The sequence below is a fragment of the Mastigoproctus giganteus genome, chromosome 11 (genome assembly GCF_048544385.1).
Source record: "Mastigoproctus giganteus isolate SK-2022 chromosome 11, ASM4854438v1, whole genome shotgun sequence".
Classification (NCBI taxonomy): domain Eukaryota; kingdom Metazoa; phylum Arthropoda; class Arachnida; order Uropygi; family Thelyphonidae; genus Mastigoproctus; species Mastigoproctus giganteus.
In genome coordinates, this window is record NC_143585.1 from 138,182,703 (window position 1) to 138,208,538 (window position 25,836).

Genomic DNA, 25,836 nt, shown 5'->3' on the forward strand with positions numbered 1-25,836 from the left:
TGCTACTTGATCATTAAAGCTGTGATTTCTGGGAATACCGCTTTATCTCATCTCCCACCTCTTACTGAAAATTCAGGGACCGCCACTAGTTCTACAAATACATGTACTACAATAGCGATGTCCGACCACAGGGCCTTGACCTTTTCTATGACGTGTACGCCTGTGTTACTGGTTTCTCTTTTCCAGAGGGCGCTATGATACATGACTATCAGAAGGAAACACTTGAAAGATTACAATTGTTATATCAATCAAGGAGCCGTGTTGGTTTTCCTTCTTGTGGAGTGTTTCCTCAACCGTGTTGGTTGTTATTTTATATTATTTGAGCCTGATTTATTTTTCATTTTTGTTTGCGACGATCATTTACTATCATGGAGAAAATAAAATGTAAGTTTTCGTTTGTTTGTTTCTAGGTTTCGTGCATTTTCGTAGTGAAATAAAATGTTTTGCGTAATACTGGAGTTCGTCACAAATTAGTTATCGCAAATAGGAGCTTTAACACTTCCCTTAACGGAATACTCCCGTTTCAAGTCACATATTTTTTTCACAAATAACGCCCATTGTCTAACTTAATACGGCTATGCATTTTCTAATATAAATATTTGAGTCTCTACTTAGGTTGAGGAGCGATGCTGAATAACCATCTATAATGTGAGAGGCAAGTGTGTCTAGCCGAAAATCGGGAGGTTCCTAGAAAACTGAATCCACTTTATGTACAGTTTGGGAGAGCAGCACAGACCACCGTTTAAATTGCCAAGATAGAAAATTAGGGCCATTTACTTGTATCATTTTAATGTTTAATTTCATCATATTAACTTTTCGGTAATTTCGTCATTTCCTCCAAACACACATATAAAACAATTGCTTCGGTCTACTCGGAGTGCCCAAAACTATAAAGCAGATTTCTTGAACGTGCTTTTGAAAATAAAGGAGGATACTTATACAAATGCACTTGATGGTGTGCAGTGATATAGACTATAAAATATTTAAGGGCAAGGGCCTCATGCTTATGAGGTAGAATGATTCACATATAGGTTAGTTCATAAACATGAGGCCTTTGCCCCTAAATATTTTACATTCAAGATAAATTAACAAATAAAACATTAAAAACAATAGTCAGTTAAGGTGTAGGAATATAAAAAAATGCAGACCAATACGATCAAAATTTAAATTGATTAGCTAACCCCATTACTCTGTTGAAAAATGGATGAAATAAATAATTGGATTTAACAGTGTGTACTCTAGTGTAGTGTGTGTATTAATTCACTAAGTACATTTAAAATTGGTTGATTGCAATATAGCTCTTTGTCAATTTGAGCATTTATAAATTTAAAAAACAGAAAGATAATAAAATCTTTGTACAATCTTCCAAAATCATTGAAACACATTTTTGGCATTTGCTTTGATGTTATTTGAGTAGAGTATAAATTTAATTTGTAGCAAAGGTAATGGATAAAACTATGCTGAATTTGTTTAATAAGGGATATGAGCATTTCAAAGGGGAGAATTATAATATAATATAGGTAGCACACAGTCATTTTATAAACCTTAATTAAAAATTCATGATTACTGAAATGCAAGCAAATTATTTTGTTTAAGCCAAACAAAATAATTTGTTTGGCCCTAAACACTTATATGACTTGTTTGCAAATTCAGGTAATGTGTGCTATATGGCTACCAGTATAGTAAAAAGTAACATCTGAATCATGAATTTGTTTGCTTCTGTGAGAATCAAAGTAGAATTAAGGTTGTAATTAAATTTATGTTTATTTTAAAATTAAGCAGTTGTAAATTTCGATGGATTAAGCATAAGTTATGTTTAAGTAACTGTAAATGTTTATTAAGTAGTAAATAATTTGCCTACTGCCAGTTGAGCAGATTGATTTATAGATTTTTACATTGTCTGTATAAGTCAATTTTTATTTCAGTGTGCTCTTTGTTGGTGACAATCATTTAAATAAATTGTAAGTAATAATGCACCCAAAGCAGATGCTTGAGGATCTGTTTTATATCCATTATCCCTCTTTCTACATATTTGTAGATAGAGGGATAATGTATTTGTGTCCCTCTATCTACATTTTATGTAAGTGGGAAATTAGTTATTTAGTTTTATACCAATAAACAGTTAACTTTAGCCAGCTGAATTTCAAGCCCTTGAATTTCATAATATTTAATTTTTGTATATGGTTAACTGAACCAAAGGCTTGAAATATCAAAGTAGAGAACATCTAATTCAAAGCAGTTTTCATAACTGTGTCAAAGATTACATAATTGCAAGAGTACATCTTCCATGTATAAATTCACAATGCTCTTAATGGAGTAGTTTTAATGAGAAAAAAGCTGTTGGTTTTTCACATATAATGTTCTTAATTGTTTTTGCAAGATTATTTTAAGTAAACAGGGCTATAATTATCAAGATTTATTAACTAGTCCAATTAGTGTTATTCCAGTGCAAAATGTAAAGTTGATTAAATGCATGAGCTGGTCAGAAAGAATACTGCCAAAAGGCTAAAGGAATCTAGTGAGGTTTGATATCAAAACACATTGGTCATTTGAGAAATAACAAATTTCCCAATTTAAAAGCATGTCTGTCTACCTTAGGAGAAAAGATGAAAATGAAATTTCCTTTCTTCTGATTTGATATGCAATTTGTTGTAAAAATTCTTGAATTCAATTAGGGATAGACTATTGTATATGTTTTTATTTTTGTCTGGGTTAACAGTTGTCGATAGCACATCTCAGAATCCATTTATATTGTATTTCTGCTTTCCTTTAAAGATTACTAACATATTTCTTATAACTTTACATCAGCATATTCTTTCATCACTGATTTTTCAGACATGTCACATTGCTAGTGCCTTCACATAACAGTTGGATGCAAAAAATAAGTTTGATACTATATACAGTAGAACCTGGATAAGAAATTCCCACATAAGAAGTTTTCTCCTGTACTAGGTTTGGTTTCTTAAGTCCCATTTTCACCTCTATATATTAAAATATATTATTTTCCCAGGTAAAAAGTTTTCCTGCATAAAAAGCTCATGATAAAGAATACAGTGTATTATTATAATGCATTATGTTTTAAAAAAAATGCATTGTTTTCCCACTTAATGCATTTTTTTAATATAGAAATTCTTTATTTTTATATTAAAAAATATTAAACAATATAAACATTTTGATAATTGAACAAGTTAGTGTCAAGCATCATTTTTGTTCGTAGTAAATCACCAAAGTAGGTGAAATGGCATTGTTTATGATATATCTCATATTGTGAATGCTTTCACAATGAGTTACTCTGATATTGCACTACTTCCAATAAGTAACATTAGTCTTCGCCAGTGGATACCGCTCCTGGGTGGTGGTATCCACCGGCGAAGTGTTGCCTATTCGAGAATCCGGTGTCGAAGCGTTGCTTATTCTAGGTAGTTCAATATCAGGGCAACTCATTGGGAAGGCATTAACAACATGGATGCTGGCAGCATGGTGCAAGGTGCTGCAAGTGCAACACCTTTGGATTTTGAAGTAATACACAATTTTTAATATTTTCATTAATTTATTGAAACATTAAAACAATTTTTGTTTTTAAAAGTAAATGTACTTTCTCCCACCGATTATGAAACATTGGCTTGGCTGTACACGTAAATCAGCCAAACTTGACTCAATTAAAATATTGCATGTATTTGAAAATTTGGTAAACAAAAAATTTATTCCCACATGCACCACCTTGCAAAATATCTTGCCGGCACCCATAATTCACAATGAGATATCACAAAAATTATGCTTTGTTTGATTTCTGATAACTTGTTCAATTAGTGCATTTTCCATAGTCTGAGGCTTTCAGCGCTAAAACCTTTTTAGTATAAACATTTTGATATAATGGGAGTGACATATTGCAACTGTTTTCATCGATATCCATCATTGGATAGCATCGACCAAGTAGAGTACAGAGAAGCATTTGCCGGTAAGTTCTGAATTGCTTAGTGGATTGTTGCTTTGTTTTACTGTAATTGTAACTTTATAAGGTATGTTAAAACTTCAAAGGAGCTCAGAAACATTCATGGAGTCTCCTTGTTCACAATGCAGGATCATGCCACCAAAGGTCTCAACATGAAACTATATTGCTTTTATTCATTTTTATTTAATGAATTAAGTGATACTGAAATCATATGAAACCTCTGTTCTGGTTTCATGTAGTTTTTCCAACAATTTGTGTTCATAGAAAAAATGATGTACTCTGGCAAATGTGAAATTTATCTAAAAGCAAAAAAGAATATTCTTTTATGGACAAAGAGAATATATGTTTCTTGAAGGAATTGGAATTCAACCAATTGCATGTTATAATATGCACAATGGGTTGAATTAAATAGTATGGGTTAAATATTATAATATGGGCTGTAGTGATGATGTATACAGAAGGAATGGATGAGATTTGAAATAGCTAACACAAATGAAAACACAGACGTCATAAAATTGGAGTATCAGGCCATCATCAAATCCTTGTCAAAAGAAGGGATTGGAACAAAAGTTATGCATGTAAGCAGTATATGGCAATACTGCCCCTTCTGAATACCAGATAAAATTTTGGTCTAAATGTTTCAATGGGTCAAGAATCCACAGATGACCCCCACTCATGATGACCAATAGAAGTGACCACTCCAGAAATGTGCTAGGAAGGTTTGCTTATGCAGGATAAAGGTAATAAAGTGTCTGATTGTCAGATAATGTAATATTTCTGAGTGGTCTGTCGTGACCATTCTCCACAAACACTCAATTGTGAAAGTCAGTTCTTGCTAGTGCCAAGAATTGTGCATACCTCTTTAGAAACAGTGCAAGGCTCATATTTGTGAATAAAATATATACATGCATGATGCAGATCCAAAAGGGTTTCTTTTAGGAATATAACTGCAGGGGTGGGCACTGCACCCGGGTGCCAACGTTCAAGGGGTACCTAAAAACCTGAAACTTACATACATATATGAAGAAAATTTTAAAGGGGTGCAAGATTTCAATTGCCACCTGGGCACCATATACCCTAGGAACACCGCTGTATAACTGGTGATGAAATGTGGTTTTATCACTGATACCTAGAGAAAAAAGAAAGAAATACATGCAATGGAGACATCATGAGTCGCACCACCCAAAAAATTTTGAACTTAGCCTTCTGATGGGAAGATCACGACTACCTTTTTGAGATATGGAAGGAATTCTTTTCATAGGCTGTACTACATAAAACAATCACGCGAGATCCTTATGATGCTCTTCTCAGAAATTTAAGAGAAACCTTAATGGAACAGAGAAGAGGAAAATTTACACAAGACATCTTGCTTCTTCTTGACAATGCTCTTGTGCAAAAGTCTCATGAAGCACTTGCTGCTCTGAGAGATTACGGATCCCATGAATTGAATCACATACATTATGGTCTAGAACAGGTCCCCGATGATTACTTGCTCTTAAGAAATCTAAAATACCTGTAGTTGGGCATTGATGACAATCATAAGGAAGCTGTAGATTGATTTTTTAGAGACCAGAACAACAGTTTTTTTTTTTTTTTTTTTTTTTTTTCAGGTATTTTCCCTTTGCCCTCAAAATGGGAAACGTGCATTGGTCCCAAATGATATATATTGAAGAGGGAGGGGGAATAGGCTACATTGTTTTCTTCATTACCAAGATAGATAATATTTTGAGTGACATCTAATTTTTATTTATTTATATTTTATTATTTATTTATTTTGCTTAGTAGTACAATCTGTAATGGGAGCAACATTTGCTTTCATTTTCTTAAAATACCATATTGGATTTTGTTTGTCCATGTAACTAACTTTCACTACAACCAAATAGTTACTTTTATTTAGCTTTTAAGAAAGGGAGGAGAAAAAACATGCAGCACTGTACTCCAGCCTTCATATAAGTTGACCTTGAAGATTATGTGAAGTATTTATTTCTAACTTCATTTTGATAATCTTTTATCATCACTTGTGATAATGTTATGCTGATAATTTTGTTAACCGTATTGAGAGAGAGAGAGAGAGAGAGAGAGAGAGAGAGAGAGAGAGAGAAAGAAACAAAAAACTATTGTGGGAGAGAGCTTTTTGCCCTATTTCTTCTGGAATGAGTTATGTTAGTTGCCATTATCAGTGCTGTAATTCGCTAGTGTTCAAAGGTGGCATCCCTATCTGAGAGGTGTTTTTTGCTCTTACAGAAATAGTGATTTGTTCAGTGGCAATTATTATTATTAGCCATATGGTGCAAGGAAGCCTGGGGCTTATGCTGCACCAGTCAAAAAAAAATTTTTTCTGATCTACCCCAAGAGACAGAGAGAGAGAAATAAAAGGGAATCACCAAGGAAGAGAAGAATGATGATATCCAGCTCAGGACCCTGGGTGTGCCAAGCCCATACTCACCAGATGGGAGCCCCTGGGGTTAAAGCATATGTTTATAAGATGAAACTTGGGTGCCCTGTGAGGCAGACATGTATGAGGCAAACATTGAACATGTATGTAATTCATAGATTCCAGATAATCCTTGTTACTTGAAAATTTAATTAGCTTTAAAAACAAGCATGTTAGAACTAAATTTTTAGTCTGTATGCCAGCTTTTGAAAATTCAAACTGCTGTACCATATCAAAATGCCCTTATGGCTATCACAGTGGTTTGTTATTGGTCTTGCAGACTATGTGACAGAAATCAACTCAATGTTTTTCAGTGTTTTTCTTTTTTTCCCCCTCACATTAGAAGAGTTTTTCTGGTGTGGGTGGTGCCATCCCCGAAAACAGGTTTTTTCATCTAACAAAAAAAGTCTTTGACCATAAAATAGAATACTGTATATGCATTTACTAATACAATACACTGATGTTTTATTGTCATGATTCCTTAGACACAAATACAGAACAGAAATAGCACATAAAAAAAAAAAAAAAGTTATGAATTTTACATATTTTTGTCTTTTGGACTACTGCCCAGAGTGTTTAGTTGAAGTGGTGCATATATAGTGCAAGAAAGCCACAGGTTTTTGCTGCATTGGCTGAGGGGTAAAATAATAGATAAGAAAATGCAAATTATTTGTTTCCCTCCTTACATAAGTGACTATCCAATTGACCTTTGAATTTATTCAAACTGTGAGCCTCAACTACCTGTGGAGGCAACCTATTCCAGCAATCAACTACTTGCTGGCAAAAAAAAATTTCTAGTCTAGTCTAAACCTTTTCCCCCTGTAATTTGAATTTATTCCCCCACCCATTCTTGAAGGCAGTAAAAATTCTGCCTTCATTTTACTAACCCCTTTGAGCCTTATAAACTTTAATCAGGTCACATCTGAGGTGCCTGTTTGCCAAGCTCTGTAGCCTATATGTTTGGAGTCTTTCCTCATATGGTCACTCTTTTGCCCATCTCACCATGTGAGTTGCCTGTCTTTGGATGCTTTCAAGAAGCTCAATATCTTTTTACAGTTGAGTCTCCATACTTGAACACAGTATTCCACAGTATATGGTCTTACAATTGGCTTATACAATGGGATTATACCCTCCATATCTCTACAGCATAATGTTTGATAAATCAATGCTAGGACACCTTGTTGTTTACTTACTGCCTGTTACACTGCTTAGAAATCTTCATATCTGCCCATATTATAACTTCCAGATCCCTTTTTTCCCTCTACTGTTTTTAATCAACTCCACCAAGTGTATAACTTATTTTGGGATTACTGTTCCACAAGTGTAAGACCTTGCATTTTACTGCATTAAAATATAGCTGCCTCTTTTCTGACCATTCATGTATGTAACTGTCGAAGGGTGGCACCCGGACATATGTTCATCTCCACCAATTTAGTATGTAGGTATAATATGTTGTAAAGTGAAACATGCTACTCTGCCACCAGGTGATAGCCCATTGAGCAAATACCACTTGGTGCCCATCCCTGGCATGGAGCCAAACCTGGATCTACTAACTCTGGTGGTGCATATTGCACCTAGACCATTCATGTAGCCTGTTCAAGTCATCATGAAGGAGCGCTGCTTGATACTGATCATTAACTACTCTACCAATTTTTACATCATTGCAAATTTTGATGCCAAGCCTTCTGTCCCATCATCAACTTTACACCAGTTTGAAGAATATCCATTAATCACGGCCTTCTGCCCTGCAGCCACCCAGCAGTCCATTTTAGAATTTTTCCAGTAATCCTGTGTTCCAGCTTAAAAAATAACTTCACATGAAGGACCGAGTCAATTGCCTTGCTGAATCGAAATCAACTAGGTTGAAATTATTCCCTAAATCCAGCTTATGAGTAACTGTCAAAATAGCCTAAGTTAGTTAAGCATGATTTACCTCTAACAAAGCCATGTTGTTTGTTCTTCAGAATGACATATCTATCTAAATGTCCCTGGATTGCACTCTTAATTATTGCTTCTAAGATTTTCCGTACAACAGAAGTCAGACTAACCAGTCTGTAGTTGTAACCAACTCTTAGAGCCACCTTTATGTTATTGGTGACACATTGGCACTTCTCCAATCCATAGGAATCTCTCCTCAGTCCAAAGATGCCCTCATAATTAACTTCAGTGGTTCAGTGCACTCCCTGGCAGAGTGTATTGAACCATTTTCTACTTATCTGCTGCTGTACTAAGAAATAGCATACAGACCTATGTTATATTCTTTTAACCTGGCAGTCGTACTGTCCCCTTTTGTGACATCCCATCCCTTGACAGGCCTAGATTTTAATATTTGAAAAAAATATTTGGTTTGCCAAATTATTCTTTTAGTGTACTGATGCATAACCTTTTACCAGTAGATTTCAAAACTTATTTAATACAATTCCTCATTTTTTAATAATAATTAAAAAATTTTGCAAATGTTTCTTCCACTAAAAATGCTCATTAGTTTTAATGAAATAAAATTTATTGTCATCATCACGAACTTGGTCTGGCTTAGGTCTTTTAAAACCTGTTCCGTTGTAGCTCTTGGAGGTGGTCTTGATCTCGCCATCGTTGTCTTGGTTGACCAACATCTCTCTTGCCTGTAGGTTTGTAGTTAAAGGCTAATTTTGGGATCTGGTCTGGGTTCATTCTCTGACATAAAACAGTATCATTTTTCCTGATACTGTTTTATGTCATTTACTATGTTATCTACTTTTAATTTCTCGCGGATATCTAAATTTCTTTGGTGGTCTAGTCTTGTAAAGCCTAATAATGGTCTTAAAAATCTAATTTGTGCTGCTTCTAGTTTGTGTACATCTTTCTTATTTATGACCCAAGTCTCACAGCTGTAGAAGAAGGCTGGTTTTGAAGTGATGTTGTGCAGTCGTAATTTTGTTTCAGGAGTGTGTTCAAGGGATGGTGACGTGCATTCCATAACCTCTCCTACCCAAATGTCAACCTCACCTTCTCGGGGTGAACTGACCCATTTCCACAGACGAGGCTCTGGCGACTGAGTCACAGCGGTATAACTGTCCCATCACATACAGAGGAAATGCTGTACCTGAAGCCTGTCTAGAGGCTATAAGGTGACAGCCCCACCACTAGACTTACCCTGCGAAAGGCTGGTAACCTATCCGGGGGACATTCTAAATACTCGAAATAAGCTCAATGGAAACGACCTAGGCAATGGATATAGGACTACTATTAAGGAACTTAAAGTATCAACTTGGAACGTTAGGGGAATAACTCATCACAAATTAGATGAATTGACCATGGAACTAGAAAATATAAATATTGACATAGCAGTCATTACCGAAACAAAAAAGAACAACAAAGGATTCAAAGAAATAGGTAACTTCATAATGATATACTCCGGCATACCAAGTGAAATGTGGGCATCGTCGGGAGTTGCTGTTATAATAAAGAAAGAATGGGAAAACAAAATATTAGACTACTCTTGGATATCACCCAGAATATTGAAATTTAGACTAAAAAAAAGTTTATTAATTATACTTAAATTTTTGGAAAATTGTTTATAACATAAAATAGCAACATTTAATCTCTGCCAAATTATTCGGCATTAAACAACTAGTCATTCAGTAACTCTACTTGGTTTAGCAGTTTAAGTGGAATGTCTATATGCCACTGATCCGTTTTGATGATCTCACCATGGATAATTACGTTAAATAAATTTTCTGTTTATACTCTAGGATGACCAAACAGCGTAAATAGAAAATTTATTATTTTTTTTTAATCGAAAGTTATCCACGTTTAGATCATGGACCAGTAGTGCACAGATATTCCACATAAGTTGCTGCACCACTACAGTTGAGTGGCATAGAAATGACAAAGTATAGTATTTGTTGTTTTTGCTGTAAATTGAACTTTGTGGAAATATTATTTTGCAAAATTGTTAGTGTTGATGTGTTATAATCAGTAATATACAGGGTGTTTCTGTTAAAAGGCTCTTGGACCTATCCTGCTTATTTTTAGGTTTAGGCCATTTGTCATGGCCTAAATGAAATCTTATGTGAATTTGATGTTAAAATTGGACTAACTGTTAACATTTAGATTTTGATTTTTTAAATGTAGATCATTTTATTAAATGATCTACATTAAAATTTTTCCTAATCAACTGCTTTATTTTCCTCAATGTGGAAGTTGCTTCTCATCCTCAGTTCAGTCTAAAAATGTCATCAATGCCCTTCTGAAATGAACATAAGCTGATTTTGTTTGAAAGAAAAAAGAAAAAGAATTAACAATTATATAGAATGTTCACTCTTCATTATGCATGTTAAGCCCCACCACCTGTACAACTGCAGGTGTTTCACAATTCCTCACACAATGATTGTATCATTGTTTTGATTTCCTTTAGATAAAATCAGTTTACATTCATTTCAGGAGTGCACTGATGATGAGAAGCAACTTCCCCGTCGAGGGGGGGGGAGTCATTTAGGCACAGATAAAATTTGAATGGGGGATGTAAACTTCAGGGGTGCATGCACTGAGGGGGAGAGAATGTTAACTTCGGAGGTACATGAAGTATATGTATATATTTTTTATTATTATTTAATATTTACAACATGTGTATATGTTACTAAACAAATCTGTATATTTATGAATGTTATAATAAGAGAATATGAGGAAACAAAAGGAAATATTTATTATTTAACATCTAAATACTAATAGTCAGCTCACAAAAACCACATTATTGACAATAATCACAGTTTAATAATATGAAAATCACCAATTAAAATTTGCAAAAAAAAAAATTATACAAATTGTAATCAAACATGTACTGTATTGTAATAATCTTATTCTTTGCTTGTGTATCAATCTTCATTGATTAATTTTTCTGATAACTCATTCGGGCTCTCTAAGCTTATCTTACTGCAATATTACAGTAGATGCATATATAATGAAAAGGTTATAAAATGTAGTGTTTATGGGCTGCGACAAAACCATCTTGTTTGCAGTATACAAAGGAAGAATTAGCAACCAGTAGACCCTTGCTGTGAAAAAAACAAATACTCTATAGGGAATGTGAAAACCTTAAAGTTCAACAGTGATCCAAAAAAGTTTGAGAAGCACTGCTTTATACACTTCAATCAGATCGCCTCGCAGGTGTCTAGTTTCCAGACACTGTAATTTACAAAACATAAGCTTTTATTCGTAAGAGCATCCCTTTGTTCCATTCAGTAATCTTGTTGCCCTTCTCTGTACTCATTCCAGCAGCTCTACATCCTTCTTAAAATGAGGCCTCCAGATCTGTATACAGTACTCAAGGTATGGCCTGACCATTGCCTTGTACAAGGGGATAATCACCTCCTTATCCATGCTAGAAAAATTCCTATACATCATTGACAAGACACCATGAGGTACTCTTGCAGACCATCTGCACTGCTCAGAAAACTTCATATCTGCCTGCACAATTACCCCCAGGTCCTGTTCATTCTCTCGGCGCCTCCGTAGCCAGGTGGGAAGGAGCAGCAGTGCGTAGCACATGCTTCTTGATTAAACCGGGGTTCAAGCCCGTCACCACCAAATACGGAAGATGCGGAAAGGTCAGGGAATGACCACCGCATGACCCGGAGCAATATGGCCTTAGTTGCTAATGCTCCTTAGAAAAAAAAAAAAAAAAAAAAAACCTGTTCATTCTCTACCACTGTCAGTGTAGTACCACACAGTTGATATGTTACTCTGGGGTTACTGCTTCCCATATGCAGTACTTTACATTTGTCAATGTTAAACTTCAATTGCCACCTCTCAGCCCATTTGTTGACCCCAATTCACAAAGGAATCTCTGTGAATAAGGGCTTGCTTACTTCCTTTGCTACCTCCTTTAATATAACTGGATAGATCCCATCCATCCCAGGTGCCTTTCTTATGTTTATCTTCAACAGTTTTTCATCCACTTTGCTCTCAGTTATTACAAAATCATCTAGCTCACTGCCAGAGTTTAATTCACATCTGGCATTCTCCTCCCTGAATAACTCCTCGTGTGTGAATGTAGATGCAAAATACTCATTTAGTTTGTAATCTACCTGAGCAGGATCATCAACAGTTGAACCAATCTGATTCATCCCCTTCCTTCTAGAGATTACATAAGTAAAGATCTCTGGTGTTTTTCTTTGCATCCTTTGCCAAAGATTTCTCGTAATTTGCCTTAACCTTCTTTGTGACTTGGTTACAGACCAGCTTATATCTATCATAGTCTTCTGTGTCACCTGTTAATTTATATGTATCCTATTTTTCTTCTCTGTCACATGTCTCATTATTTCATCTGACATCCATATTTAGGCGTTGAACAATATTTCTTAGTTGGTATGAAAAGCCTAGTAGCTTCCAAGATTAATTCTTTGAATGTGTCCCATTTTGAATTTTATGTTGGTAACATCAACAGTTGTTCCCACCGTATAGAATTTAAATACTGTCTGACCAGTGTAGTCACCTTTACGAAAACAAAACCCTTCCCTTTACCCCTGATGGTAGTTAGCTCTTTGTGTAAATCACACTTCAGCACACTGTGATCACTGCTACCTAGTGGTTCCTTTATCTGCAGATTCTTTACCCAGAGAGAGAGAGAGAGAGAGAGAGAGAGAGAGAGAGAGAGATATGGTGGTTGAGCCCGGTTGTGTACAGTAGAGAACTCGGGACCCTGGATTTGCCAAGCCTGATGTGAGCCCCTAATGCATGAAGAATCACTACTGATAATCAAATCAAGGGTATTACTCCCTCTAGTTGCCTCCCGAACATGCTGCTGTAGAAAACAGTCATCCAATAAATCCACAAAAGCCTTGCTAGTGTGTGAGCGACCAACTCACAAATTCCAGTCATTATCTAGGAAATTAAAATACCCCATTATAAGACACTCTGATTTACTGACCCCAATTCTGTACAGTTGTTTATTATACTCATCAGAATCATTAGGCCTACAACACACTCCTCCCAATTTTCCTTTCCCAGTGCTTATGTCACACCAAACTGACTTGACACTGCACTGTCCAGCCATGTCGACCTGCTGTACTTCCTTGGATTTTGTTTCTTAACTAATAGCATAACCCCTCCTCCCTTCCTATCCTGTCTATCCTTTCCGTACACATTGTACTCCCCAAATTCCAATTCTGCACTGCTTATGTCTGTTTGATGCCACATCTCTGATATCCCAACAATATCTGCATTTGATGTTTTGACCAACACCTCAAATTCATCAAATTTATTTACCAAACTACTAGCATTGGTGTACACAGAAGTATACATGCACCTGTTCCTATTCTCATAGATATAAGCTGGTCTGTAACCAAGTCACAAAGGAGATTAGGCAGGCAAAGGCAGATTATGAGAAATCCTTGGCAAAGGATGCAAAAAAAAAACAGAAAAGAATTCTTTACCTATGTAAACACTAGAAGGAAAGGGATGAATCAGATTGGTCCACTGGATATTGATGGTTCAACAGTTGAGGATCCTGCTCAGGTGGCTAACAAACTAAACAAGTATTTTGCATCTACATTCACACATAAGGAGTTATTCAGGAAGGGGAATGCCAGAGGTGAAGTAACTCTGGCAGTGAGCTAGATGATTTTGTAATAACTGAGGAAAGTGGAGGAGAAATTGTTGAAGATAAACACAAGAAAGACGCCTGGGGTGAATGGAATCTATCCAGTTATATTAAAGGAGGCAGCAAAGGAAGTAAGCAAACCTTTAGCCATAATTATGAGAGCTTCCTTGGACTCAGGGGAGGTACACATAGACTGGAGATGTGCAAATTTGACCCCAATTCACAAAGGAGGAACAAAGGCTGACACAAGTAATTATAGACCTGTGAGTTTAACTTCTGTTCCAGGAAAATTAATGGAGGCACTGGTTAAAGAAGCACTGCACGATCATCTAGACAAGACTTCAGTTATAGCTCGGACACGGCATGGTTTTGTTAAGGGAAAGTCTTGCCTGACCAATTTGATTGGATACTATGATGCAGTCACAAAAGAACTGGATGCAGGGAATAACTTTGATATTATATATTTGGATCTTAGAAAGGCTTTTGATACTGTTGCACAAATTGGAGCAGTGTGGCATTGGAGGCAAATTTCTGCTATGGAAAAAGGGATGGTTGAGGGGGAAGAAGACAGAGTGGTAATCAATGGACACTGCTCATCGTAGACTAATGTTATTAGTGGAGTCCCTCAGTGTTTAGTGTTGGGTCCATTGTTGTTTTCTGTATTTATAAATGATATTGATGATGGTATATCAAGCTTAATGTCCAAGTTTGCAGACGATACAAAGTTGGCAGGGTTGTTAAGGACAGTACTGATGCCATGCTGCTGCAACAGGATCTGGAAAGGTTGAGCAGATGGGCCGAGAGGTGGCAAATGAAGTTTAACATTGACAAATGTAAAGTACTACATATGGGAAACAGTAACCCCAGAGCAACGTATCAACTCTGTGGTACTACACTGACAGTGGTGGAGAATGAAAAGGACCTGAGGGTAATTTTGCAGGCAGATATGAAGTTCTCTGAGCAGTGCAGATGGGCTGCATGGTGTCTTGTCAATGATAAACAGGAATTTTTCTTGTAGGGATAAGGAGGTGATTATTCCCTTGTATAGGGCAATGGTCAGGCCCCACCCTGAGTACTGTATACAGGTCTGGAGGCCTCTTTTCAAGAAGGATGTAGAGCTGCTGGAACAAGTACAGAGAAGGGCAACAAGATTAGTGAATCGAACAAAGGGTTGCTCTTATGAAGAAAGGCTTAAGTTTTGCAAATTACAGTGTCTGGTGACTAGGCAATGGCAGGGTGATCTGATAGAGGTGTATAAAGCCTTGAATGGTTTGACATTGCTCAATGCCGATGGGATTCTTCCTCTTGCTCAGAATAATCGCCTGAGAGGTTATAAATTCAAATTGAGGAAAGACATATGTAGGATAGATGTGCAGAAATTTTCCTTTAGCCCATGGGTAGTTGGTTTGTGGAACAGACTTCCATCCCTTGTTGTGGAAGTTGATAGCCTAAATAAATTTAAGGCTCAGCTGGACAGGTATTTTGAACAAACGGAGGGGTGAAATGGGAGTTTTTTTTTTTTTTTTTTGGCTGATGCTGCATAAGCTTGCTTTCTTGCATCATATGCCTATGCTAATGCTTAGCTACTCTAACACAGTCCATGTACTTGTTCTGCAATGACTCCCAGCAGTCTCTGAAATCCTCTACACCTTGTTTTCCTGGCTGCTGCTGATTCCAATAGAAACAGTGCAAGAATCACTTTCACCTCTGCCAGTGGCTACTGTTTATCTATTAGTCCGTGTATTCCCACCGACCAAGCTAGCAGTTTTCCGACTCACCTAACACTGCCTTAATAGCATTAGCAAATATTCTTGCACCCTTTCTATTTAAGTGTATCCCATCCCTGTAGAAGCAGTCTCTCTTATGATTGGTAATTTAAATGATTTTGTAATAACAGAAAGTAAAGTGGAAGAAAAATTGCTGCAGCTAAACAAAGTGCCTGGGGCTAATAGAATATATGCATTTATATTAAAAGAAGTAGCAGTAGAGCTAATTAAATCTTTAGCCATCATAATAATAGTATGCTTAGATTCATGAGCAGTACTTACAGATTGGGGATATGCCAGTGTATCTCTCATTCGCAAGGGTGGTTTAAAGGTTGAATTGGGCAACAATAGAATTGTAAGTTTAATCTCTGTTCCTGGGGAAAGAGTGGAATCAATAATTAAAAAAGTAATGCAAAGATTATCTTGATAGGAGTGGAGGATAATGCCTTGCTAATGTGATTAGCTATTGAGGTTGTTACAGAATACTGAATACCAAGACTAATTTTAACATTGTATACTTGGTTTTCAGTATAGCTTTTGATATTGTACCACATTTCGTCATCATCAACATTTTCAATCCTCTCCAGCAACTTTCCAGTTCCTTCTGTTTTGTGCAATAGCCATCCATTTACTACCAAAAAATTCGTAATTTCAGCTGTCCATCTCCTTCATTGGCTTCCAGGTTTTCTTCTAGCTCCTCTTGGGTGCCATTCTTTTATTTTCTTAGTCCATCTGTCATCACATCTTTGAGCTATATGTTCTACCCAATACCATTTTAGTTGTTTAGTTTTGATAAGAATGTCCTCTATGTGAGTTTGCTGCCTAATCCATGTGTTTCTATTCTTATCTAACAGTCTGATTCCTAATATAATTCGTTCCATTCTTTGCTGTGTAGTTCTCAGCTACTTTTCCATTCTTTTGGTGAATGCCCAAGTTTCACTTTCATAAGTCATGGTGGGGAGTATATATTGGTTCATTATTTTACATTTCAGACAAATTGGGATATTGCTCCTCAGTATGTGACTATATTTCCTGAATGCTATCCATCCAAAATTTATTCTTCTCTTGACTTTCTGCCATTTTTCATTATTACAGCTAATGACTTGTCCCAGATAAGTATATGAATTCACCTTATCAATTACTGCTCCTTCAGTGATTATATCCCTTTCTGTGGCATAATTGTTCATCATTACTTTTGTTTTAGCCATATTCATCTTTAGTCCAAAAACATTACTAACTTTGTATAACTGATTAAGATTTTTAGTCTTTTCTATTAGTGAAGTCTTTTGTGAAGTGATAATCTTTTCTATTAGTGAAGCATTATTTATTCGGGGTAGTGCAATACTTGGTAACTGGTTGTGAAGGATGACACAATATGAGATACAGATGAAATGATGCCTTTCACACTACGATCATAGTTTTTCTTTAAGAGTTGTCTATGATGTATCTACACCAATATTATATAGATATCGTAACATATTTATGTATTCATAGCTGAGGAAGAGACACACACAGTGTCAAAAGTTTCTGTAAGTATTTTATTTTATCAAAAGAAGCGAGCGCAGCGAGCAGCGAGCCAAGTCCCCTAGTGAAGTATTATAAAAAATAATTGATTTAGGAAATGGTTTGTAAATAATAACCAAAACATTTTGAAAAAACAATGTTATATTTATTTTGAATTTGATTAACAAAAACCACTTTAAAAACCGTTGCATCCTATGAGTACTTCTCTTCTTCGGTGGGTCCTCTTCAAGCATAATCTGCCACCCCTCACACATGCTTCAGATATTACCAAAGTACTTCATTACAGAAAAGTCGTGGAATGGATCGTCTCTCCGCTTACTCGTCACAATTAAAATGATTGCGGGTGAAGTCAATATGCCAAGTTTTTGGCAGATGTGTAATTGGAGGATCCCCCACTCCCAAAAAACCCCTTAAGAGCCCTCCTCTCTCTTCAGTCTGTGGCGTGGAGGCTAAGGATAGGCAACAGATTCCTGCCCATGGAGATGTTCCACAATGTCCAGGAGATGGATATGGACTACAAAAAGTTCATAGAGGACAAATCCTACAGAAGACGCATAATGAGGGAACAGCTTTCTTCTTCAGCTGAGTGACTGCCATCATTTTTTCATCGTACAGTGCATAGCTTGAAAAAAAAAAAAAAAGAATTCTTTCATTTCCCATGTTAATATATAATTTTTACAATTATATGTTTTATGTAATTTTTCCTGTATTGGTTAATTTTATGTTAAACCCCTAGCATTGTCGCTAGGGGTGTAACATAACATAAAATTTTTTAACATAAACAAACACAAGTAATTGCACACAAATAAGAGTATAATGAATCTTGGGATGGTTTATTTTTTAAAATATGTAACCTTGAATTTTCCTTTGAACCATGCGAGATTGTCTTTATTCTGTGGTGAGGTCTCTCATGCTCTTTACTAGCAATATCTCCATAGAACTTCATTCAGACTGTTATTCACACCATGCCATTGCAGTTTCTAGTGCAGTGAAAACCTCGAGTGGACCTTCAATTATATTAAGCAGCAGGAGTAATATTTTAGCATAACAACCAGTGCACTAAAAGTAGATACTGTAATTTTTGGGGGAGGGGTGATGGTGGTTCGATAAACGATGTTCTACTGTACTTTGCGAAATTCCGAGTGGCACACGAGGGTTGCTTTTTTTTTAATTTAGCCAATTTTGGCACGCAGCCTTAAAAAGGTTCGCCACCCCTGATCTAGATAAACTAAGCAGATGGGCTGGAAATGGCAATTGAGGTTTAGCAATGATAAATGCAGGGTACTACATTTGGGTAGCAGTAATTCCAGAATTACAGACCATAAGTAGTGCTAAACTCAAAGTTGCTGCTGATGAGAAAGATCTACAGTAGAGATAATTGTACAGTCAGGAATTGAAGTTGTCTTAGCAGAGCTGCAAGGACAATTTATAAATTTATGTCAATGATACACAAGAACATTTCCAGCAGAGACAAAGAAATGATTATCCCATTGTATAATACAATGGTTGGAAATTTGAGAAAAGTATTCCTGAAAGCATGGGCTTGTGTTACAGAATTCATTGAAAATTTTTGCTGCCTGTTCATGTTCTTACTTGATGGGGAACCTGGTTGGAAGCCTGCAAGTGTTATGAGTAAATTCAAAGTGCAAAAGTCTTCAGTTTGCTTGGCAATAATTGTGCAGCCTCAATAAGAGTTTTTCTGACCCAAATATTCATGAACTGAAACATTCTTGTTGACCAATTATCACAAGACTGACAAACTCTTGTATTGTAACATCTACATAATGTGTTAAAATGTTCTTATTGATTGCGACACATTTAGTTTTGTTATTTATGTTGGATCAGTAGTGATACCAGTGGAACTGTATATAAAAGTTAATCTAGATCTTTTTGAGGAAAAATTGTATTGTCAGTTCACAGGGTTTGGTGGGCTAACTAGGTATTTTGGAGACGTTCTCCGATCTTCATATTGGTTAAAACTTGTTTATAAGATACTATTTGTATAAATTTAGGTTGTATCTTACTTAAGCTGTATACATTCGATGAGAATTGTTTTTAGTTCCAAGTATTGAGTTTTCTTGATGGTTGGGTATCTGGTTGAACTCAACCCTTTAATGATGAATCTAATTGTGGTTTTTGTGTTCATTTGCTGCAAGAATTGTTGGCAAGTGATATCAGAAGCTTGTGCTCAAAGTGGTGAGCTTAGGTTTAGTGCAATTAAATGATGGTCAGTGCTGATATGATGCTGTGCAATTGGTTCAATCACCTTGACGATAGTAATTGAATATTAAATGGCGATTCATACAAGGATGGTTTAGGGTGTTACAAGAGCATAACACTTGTTAATATACCCAAGATGTGTATGTTTATCATTAGATATTATTTGTTCTAGGTTGCTAACTTTCATCTAATGGTAATAATTGTAAATAATGTTGAATTTAATTTTGTTGCAGTGTAAATTGTCCACTAGTATTCTTCTAACTTGTTTCTGTCCTCTGTTTAAACCCTTTTCTTTTTTAGGGGATATCTCCTTCTTCTTCCCCTTTCTTTCTATCCTCTTTCCTTACTTACTAGTTCCCATACTTCTCCTTCTATAAACTTTTCCTTTTCTTATTTACCTTGAGGTTTCCAGCTTGTCTGGACACCTCAGTAAGAGTTTTTTTGGTTGTAGAGCCTGGCTGCCTCCACACGGAGCAGGGAACCGGGTATTCCCTTAACCCTGACTCCCAGCATTTTGCAGCCAGGAGAAATGCTGGGCTCTGGCACACAACACTCAACAGAACACTCTCATATTCTAACACACCCAAATATACATACACTTGCCAGCCTCGGCACTATGTCCTTACAGACACACCAGCAGCGTATAGGAGAAATCCTGGTTGCCGCCATTTATACAATCATACTTTGACCCAAATATTCAAGGAAAGTTGCCTTTTAAATAAAAAAAAAATTTAAACCCTAACTGTACAAAAGTCTGTATAAAATTGGTTGAACAAAGGCTGATGAAAAATTGCAAATTAGATTATATGTTGGGTGAAATGAACAATGTTGGATAAAAATGGTGGAGACAGTAGTTATAAATGGCTACCACTCTTCATGGACAGGTACTGGACTCCCTACTGATTTAATGTAGATATAGTTTGTAGATCAATAAAAGTTATTACAAGTTAGAGAAGCAGTGGCAGAAAAAAGATATGAAAGCTGTAGGTCCAGGTAATATACCAGTTGAAGTATAGACAGTAGTAAGAAAAAAGGGATTGTATGATGGCTAGTTAGGCTGCCATTAGTATTAGTAATGGCCACGTGGTGCAAGAAAGCCTATGGCTTATGCTGCGCCAGCCAAAAAAAAAAAAAAAAACCGAATAAAACAATGATAAAAAAAATATATATATATATATATATATATATATATATATATAATAATTAATAAAATAAATAATAATAATTAATAAAAGAAAAGGAAATGAAATTCATTATCAACAAGATATTGAATACAGGAAGAAAACATAGGAAGCAGTGGTTTCAATTTATAAAAACAAAGAGGATATCCAGAGTTCTGCCAGCTACTATGGCTTATGTGCCATACACTTAAGATGTGGCAGAGGATTGTGGATCGGTGGTTGAGGTAGGAATAAGATCATAGAGATTCTGTGGGAGGGATATGTAGAAAAGGAATACCAAAGGAAATATGGTGGGAAATGGTGAGGAAACAAGCAAATGAGTGGAGAGATGGGATAAGTCTTAGAAGATTGTCAGAATGATTAGTTGTAACCTTTTTTGACCTGTGTAGTTGTGCAGAAGTATAATGTTGTTTGTTTGTTATTTGGTTTTTAGGAGCATTAGCAACTAAGGCCATATTGCTCCGGGATATGCCGTGGTCATTCCCTGACCTTTCCACATCCTCCGTATTTTGGTGGTAACGGGCTCGAACCCCGGTCTAATCAAGTAGCGTGTGCTACGCACTGCTGCTCCTTCCCACCTGGCTACGCAGGTGCCACAGAAGTATAAACATAACATATATAATACACACAGACATACATAGTATGTATTTCCTGTGACACCCTTATATACACATACAAAACTTAGATCTATTAGCATTTTCTTTTGTTTCTGTTTATATTCAAATAAACAATAGGCTTGGGTGTAATAGCTTTGTATTCCTTGTAAAAAAAAAAAAAAAAGTCTTTTTATTTCTTAAAGTCTTCAAATTGAGAAATAAAGGACATGTAAATGTCCAGTTTTCTAATTGAATAAGTTGCATTATCATTTTACACTTTTCTTAGTTTAATTTTAGTTTTCTAAATTTTTAATAAAATTTGCAACCCTTGTTGTTTAGGTAGAACTGTATTCTAACTTATAATAAAAATGGTTCTTGGCTTCTATAAAATGTCAATTTCTACAGGCAGATGAACTTAAGTTTCTTTGATGAATCTGTATAAATTTTTTTTAACATAACTCTCACATGTTTGGATGTGAAAGATGTGCACTCTCTTAAAATTGATAGAAGTTATTAAACCTAGACTATTTTGAATATAGTTTCAGTTTAGTTCCATTGTATTTTAGATTAGTGTTTCTTATTGTAGTCTCTCTCTCTCTCTCTCTCTCTTCAAATGAGTAATTTATTTGTTGTGAGGAACTTTCCTTGTGCGTGTCCAGTGTTTTATGGAAACAGCAAAAACAAACCTGTCTACTTTGAAGTAACTAAGGTAGAAATGAAACCAGAAGCTGCAGATATGTAGCACTGATAGCCAGCTAGTTTTTGTGAGGTCACCTGTCAACCCTAGTAATATGATATTACTAGGGCAGATTTCTATTTATGCACAAATTGGACATTTCCAGTGCTTATTGTGATTAATTATTAATAAATAAGTAATTAAAATTTATGTTATAACTCCTACATTGTTTTAAATAGATATATATCAATTTATAACTCTTTGTATGACAAGTATTTGCATTTAATGGGATTCAGTTAAAAGTTTTTAAAAAATTTAAGTTGAATTTTTTGCTTAATTTTTTACACATAAGGTCATGAAATTAATAATTTTACAACTGTATTGTGTAATAGGTGGACCAGTTGTTGAAATTAAAGGGGATGAAATGACAAGGTAAGTGGCTCTAAATATCCATAGTGTGAAATTGTACTGCTCGTAAGAGCATATACTAATCATTTTATCCTTTTTTCTTTGCTGCTATTATTCAGAACAAATTTTTATATTATATGTTCTAAATTATCCAAATAGTTTTAATGATTTTCTTAAGGCATTTTATTTTAAAATGACATTAATTTGTTTTTGATCCATACCTCTAAACCATATCATAAATATGTCAAATAACTGTTCTATATATTTTATCACTTTCCAAATTTTAATTAATTTCTTCATTTTGATCATCTCTTTCCTATTTGTTTTTTACACAAATATTGTCAGAATTATTTGGTACTTTAATGTCTGGGTAAATTGAAGCCAACTTATTTAATTTGTAGTGTACCTTTTAAATTATTATTTTTTTTTTTTTATGAAAACCCCAAACACAACAGATATTAGAACCTATAGTACTTAGTACGGGGCTTGGGTTGGAGATTGAGAAGGTGAAAGAAGATATTTGTTGACATTAGACTTGAACTTCTGTAGACTGTAATTTTCAGGAAATACATATGAAGGAAGGTTGTTCCAGAAAACGGCAGTTGAATGAATAAATGAGGAAGATTATTATTATTTTGGTTTTTAGGAGCATTAGCAACTAAGGCCATATTGCTCCGGGGATGCGGTGGTCATTCCCTGACCTTTCCGCATCTTCCATATTTGGTGGTCATGGGCTCATACCCCAGTCTAATCAAGCGTGTGCTACGCACTGCCCACCTGGCTACGGAGACGCCCCGATGAAGATGAAAAGTTGGTTCTGTGAGTTTAAAGTTGGACAGTAAATGGATGTTGGCTGGTGGCATCACGTGTTCGGACTGTTTTGAGAGAGAGAGCGAGAGCGGGAATTATAGAAGCCAATTCAGAAGAACAGTGCCCACGGAAGTATCTATAGAAAAGACATGCGGCAGAAAAAGTACTGTCTATGAGACAGTAAGTGGAGAGACTCTGATAGAGATGAGTTATTAATTAACCTAACTGCCCTCTTCTGTATGGAATCTATAAGCCTGAGAGAGAGAGGTTTTGGGGGCACTGCCCCAGATGTGGGAACAATATTCCATGGTAGGGCGGATTTGCGATTTGTACAGAGTGAACAGCTGTTTGGAAGAAAAGTAACGTCGAGAGCGAAAGAGAAAACCAAGTTTTTTAGATGCAGAGGAAGCAATATTTGTAATGTGCTTGTGACAAGAGAGATTAGAAGTCAGGGTAATCCCCAAAAGAGATATATCATTTTGCCTAGAAATCGGAGTGTCACCAAAGATAAGCATAGGAGCAGAAGAATCCTTTTTGTGTGATATAAGACAAGACTGAGTTTTAGAAGGATTTAAATCAGCTAAGTTGTCTTTGCCCCACTGGAGAATTACCTGGAGATCAGCATTTAAGGAATTGGTAGTGGATATTTGAGAAGTCGAAGCTGATTGAGCAGGGCAAGGTTTCTCAAAATGGAAAGTGGAATGCAATGTGCTATCATCGGCAAAACTATAGATAGGATTTCCAGTCAATGGAAGAAGGTCATTAATATACAAGAGAAAAAGAGTGGGGGAAAGAACTGAACCTTGGGGGACACCAGAATTAGTGGAGAAGTTAGAAGACAGAGAGCCACCTACCATCACTCTCAGTGAGCGATCAGAGAGAAAACTGGATATCCAGTTACAAAAAACAGTTGGCAAACCATAAGGCATCTGCTCTTTAGTTCCTCTAAATCTTACTATATCTTGTCAAAGAATGTTCATATTTTACTTTTGGTATATACAGACACTCCCCGACTTATGTAATACTTGACTTACGGAAATTAAATTTTACCTAAGTTTTTGCTGGCTGGTGCCAACTTAAAAAAATTGTGGAAATGTATTTTGCATCCAGTAGGAATAAATGGAGGTATCATGAAAATATCGTAATGTGAACCCAATAGCATGGTGTTTTTTTTTTTTTTTTTTTTTTTGGTAATTCGTTCCAAGGCCTCGGAAGTTGAAATTTTTGCTAAATAACTAAGTTATTTATCTCTCTAAAGGGTAATTTTTATAATGGAAATTGTGCTACACTTTCATTGTTATCATATGTTCCGTTATAAGAATCAATTTTGAACACCTTTGTGATATATAATCTTCTCTTCATTCCTAGTTACTTATTACAATGGGGAAGTGCAAGTGGTGGCTATGCTAGGAAACCAAACAAAATCGATTTAGAAATGAAGATGAAAATGATTAAGAAGTACGAAGCAGGACAAAGTTTGTCATCTATTGCATGGAATTTGGTCTCGCTGCTTCAACAGTGAGCATATAAAAGAACATGTTAACGGATCAACACACTTCAGATCAACTGTGATCACAAAGCAATGTTCAGGTTATATTGAAGATGGAAAAACTAATATGGGTAGAAAATCAGATTCAGAAGCGAGTGCCTCTGAATCTAATGGTCATTCAAGCAAAACAAGAAGTATTAATAAAGATATTAAGGATAAGTACGGCGAACCCCAAGCCAAGTTCATGGTAGGCAACTGATGGTTTAATAGGTTCAAGCATCGCACTGGTTTCCAAAACATTAAAGTATGCTGTGAAGTCACCAGTGCCGATTCTACAGCTGCAGAGAAATTTTTTGATGTGTTTGGAAAGAAACCCTTCTAAATCTCCACAGCGGTGTACTTATCAGCTGAAGAGTTAATTCTGGCAACGATGCTTGAAAGGTAAAACTTGCTGTTTCCTCTCTTTTTGTAATTTTATAATTTCTAAATATTTGTCATTTTTCTGCACATCAGATAAAAAATTGAATAATTCTATTTACATGTTTGTCGAATGTTTCTTTTTTGCTTCTATCAAATTCAGCATGCATATTTGCGAGTGCTGCGCAAACATTTAGGGAAATTCCGACTTGCATAAAGTTCTGTGGAACGCAACCCTTACATAAGTCGGGGAGTGACTGTATTGTAGAAAGAGGTTAAGTTTCTTCATTATGGTTTATGATATTAATTACTCTGCTGCTTTCCATATATGTTTGTAAATAATGCATCACAATTATTCTATGTAAAAATTAAAGTAAAAATAACTTAAATATACATGCTGGTATTACATATATATAGGAAATATGTAAAATTACATTAAACACATTGAATATATGGTCAAGAATTTCATTCAGATGCCGTCAGTGTGGAATGGATATGGCTGGAGTTAGAGGCACACAAAGTTGTAACTAGTTGGGAGAAAGCCACTACATGGCTGAAGTCCAGGTATTTTTGTCTCTGTGGATTGTTCTCGTTGATATCCTTAACAATTTATTTGCCTTAGTAGCAGTTTGTCTATAAGGTTTTGAGTGCTGTAATGGCTAAAAGTAGTTGGATATCATAATATAAAAATGTTTTGAATAATAAAATTGTTAGTATATGCTCCTATAAGGAGTAGAGTGGAGATAGTGAGAAGAGAATTTAATTGTAAGAAGGCAGTTTCAGT

At 35.6% G+C, this 25,836-nt stretch overlaps 1 protein-coding gene across 1 annotated transcript in view; it reads left to right on the top strand.

Moving 5' to 3' along the window:
• The first annotated feature begins 230 nt into the window (after positions 1 to 230).
• The window catches only part of Idh (isocitrate dehydrogenase [NADP] cytoplasmic), a 100,375-nt gene continuing 74,769 nt past the window's right edge, over positions 231 to 25,836 (top strand). Inside the window, exons 1-2 of the mRNA XM_090385106.1 lie at positions 231 to 384; positions 22,321 to 22,360. Coding sequence (XP_090241232.1) covers positions 369 to 384; positions 22,321 to 22,360 — 56 coding nt within the window. The 5' untranslated portion in view covers positions 231 to 368. The remainder of the gene's footprint in view (positions 385 to 22,320; positions 22,361 to 25,836) is intronic.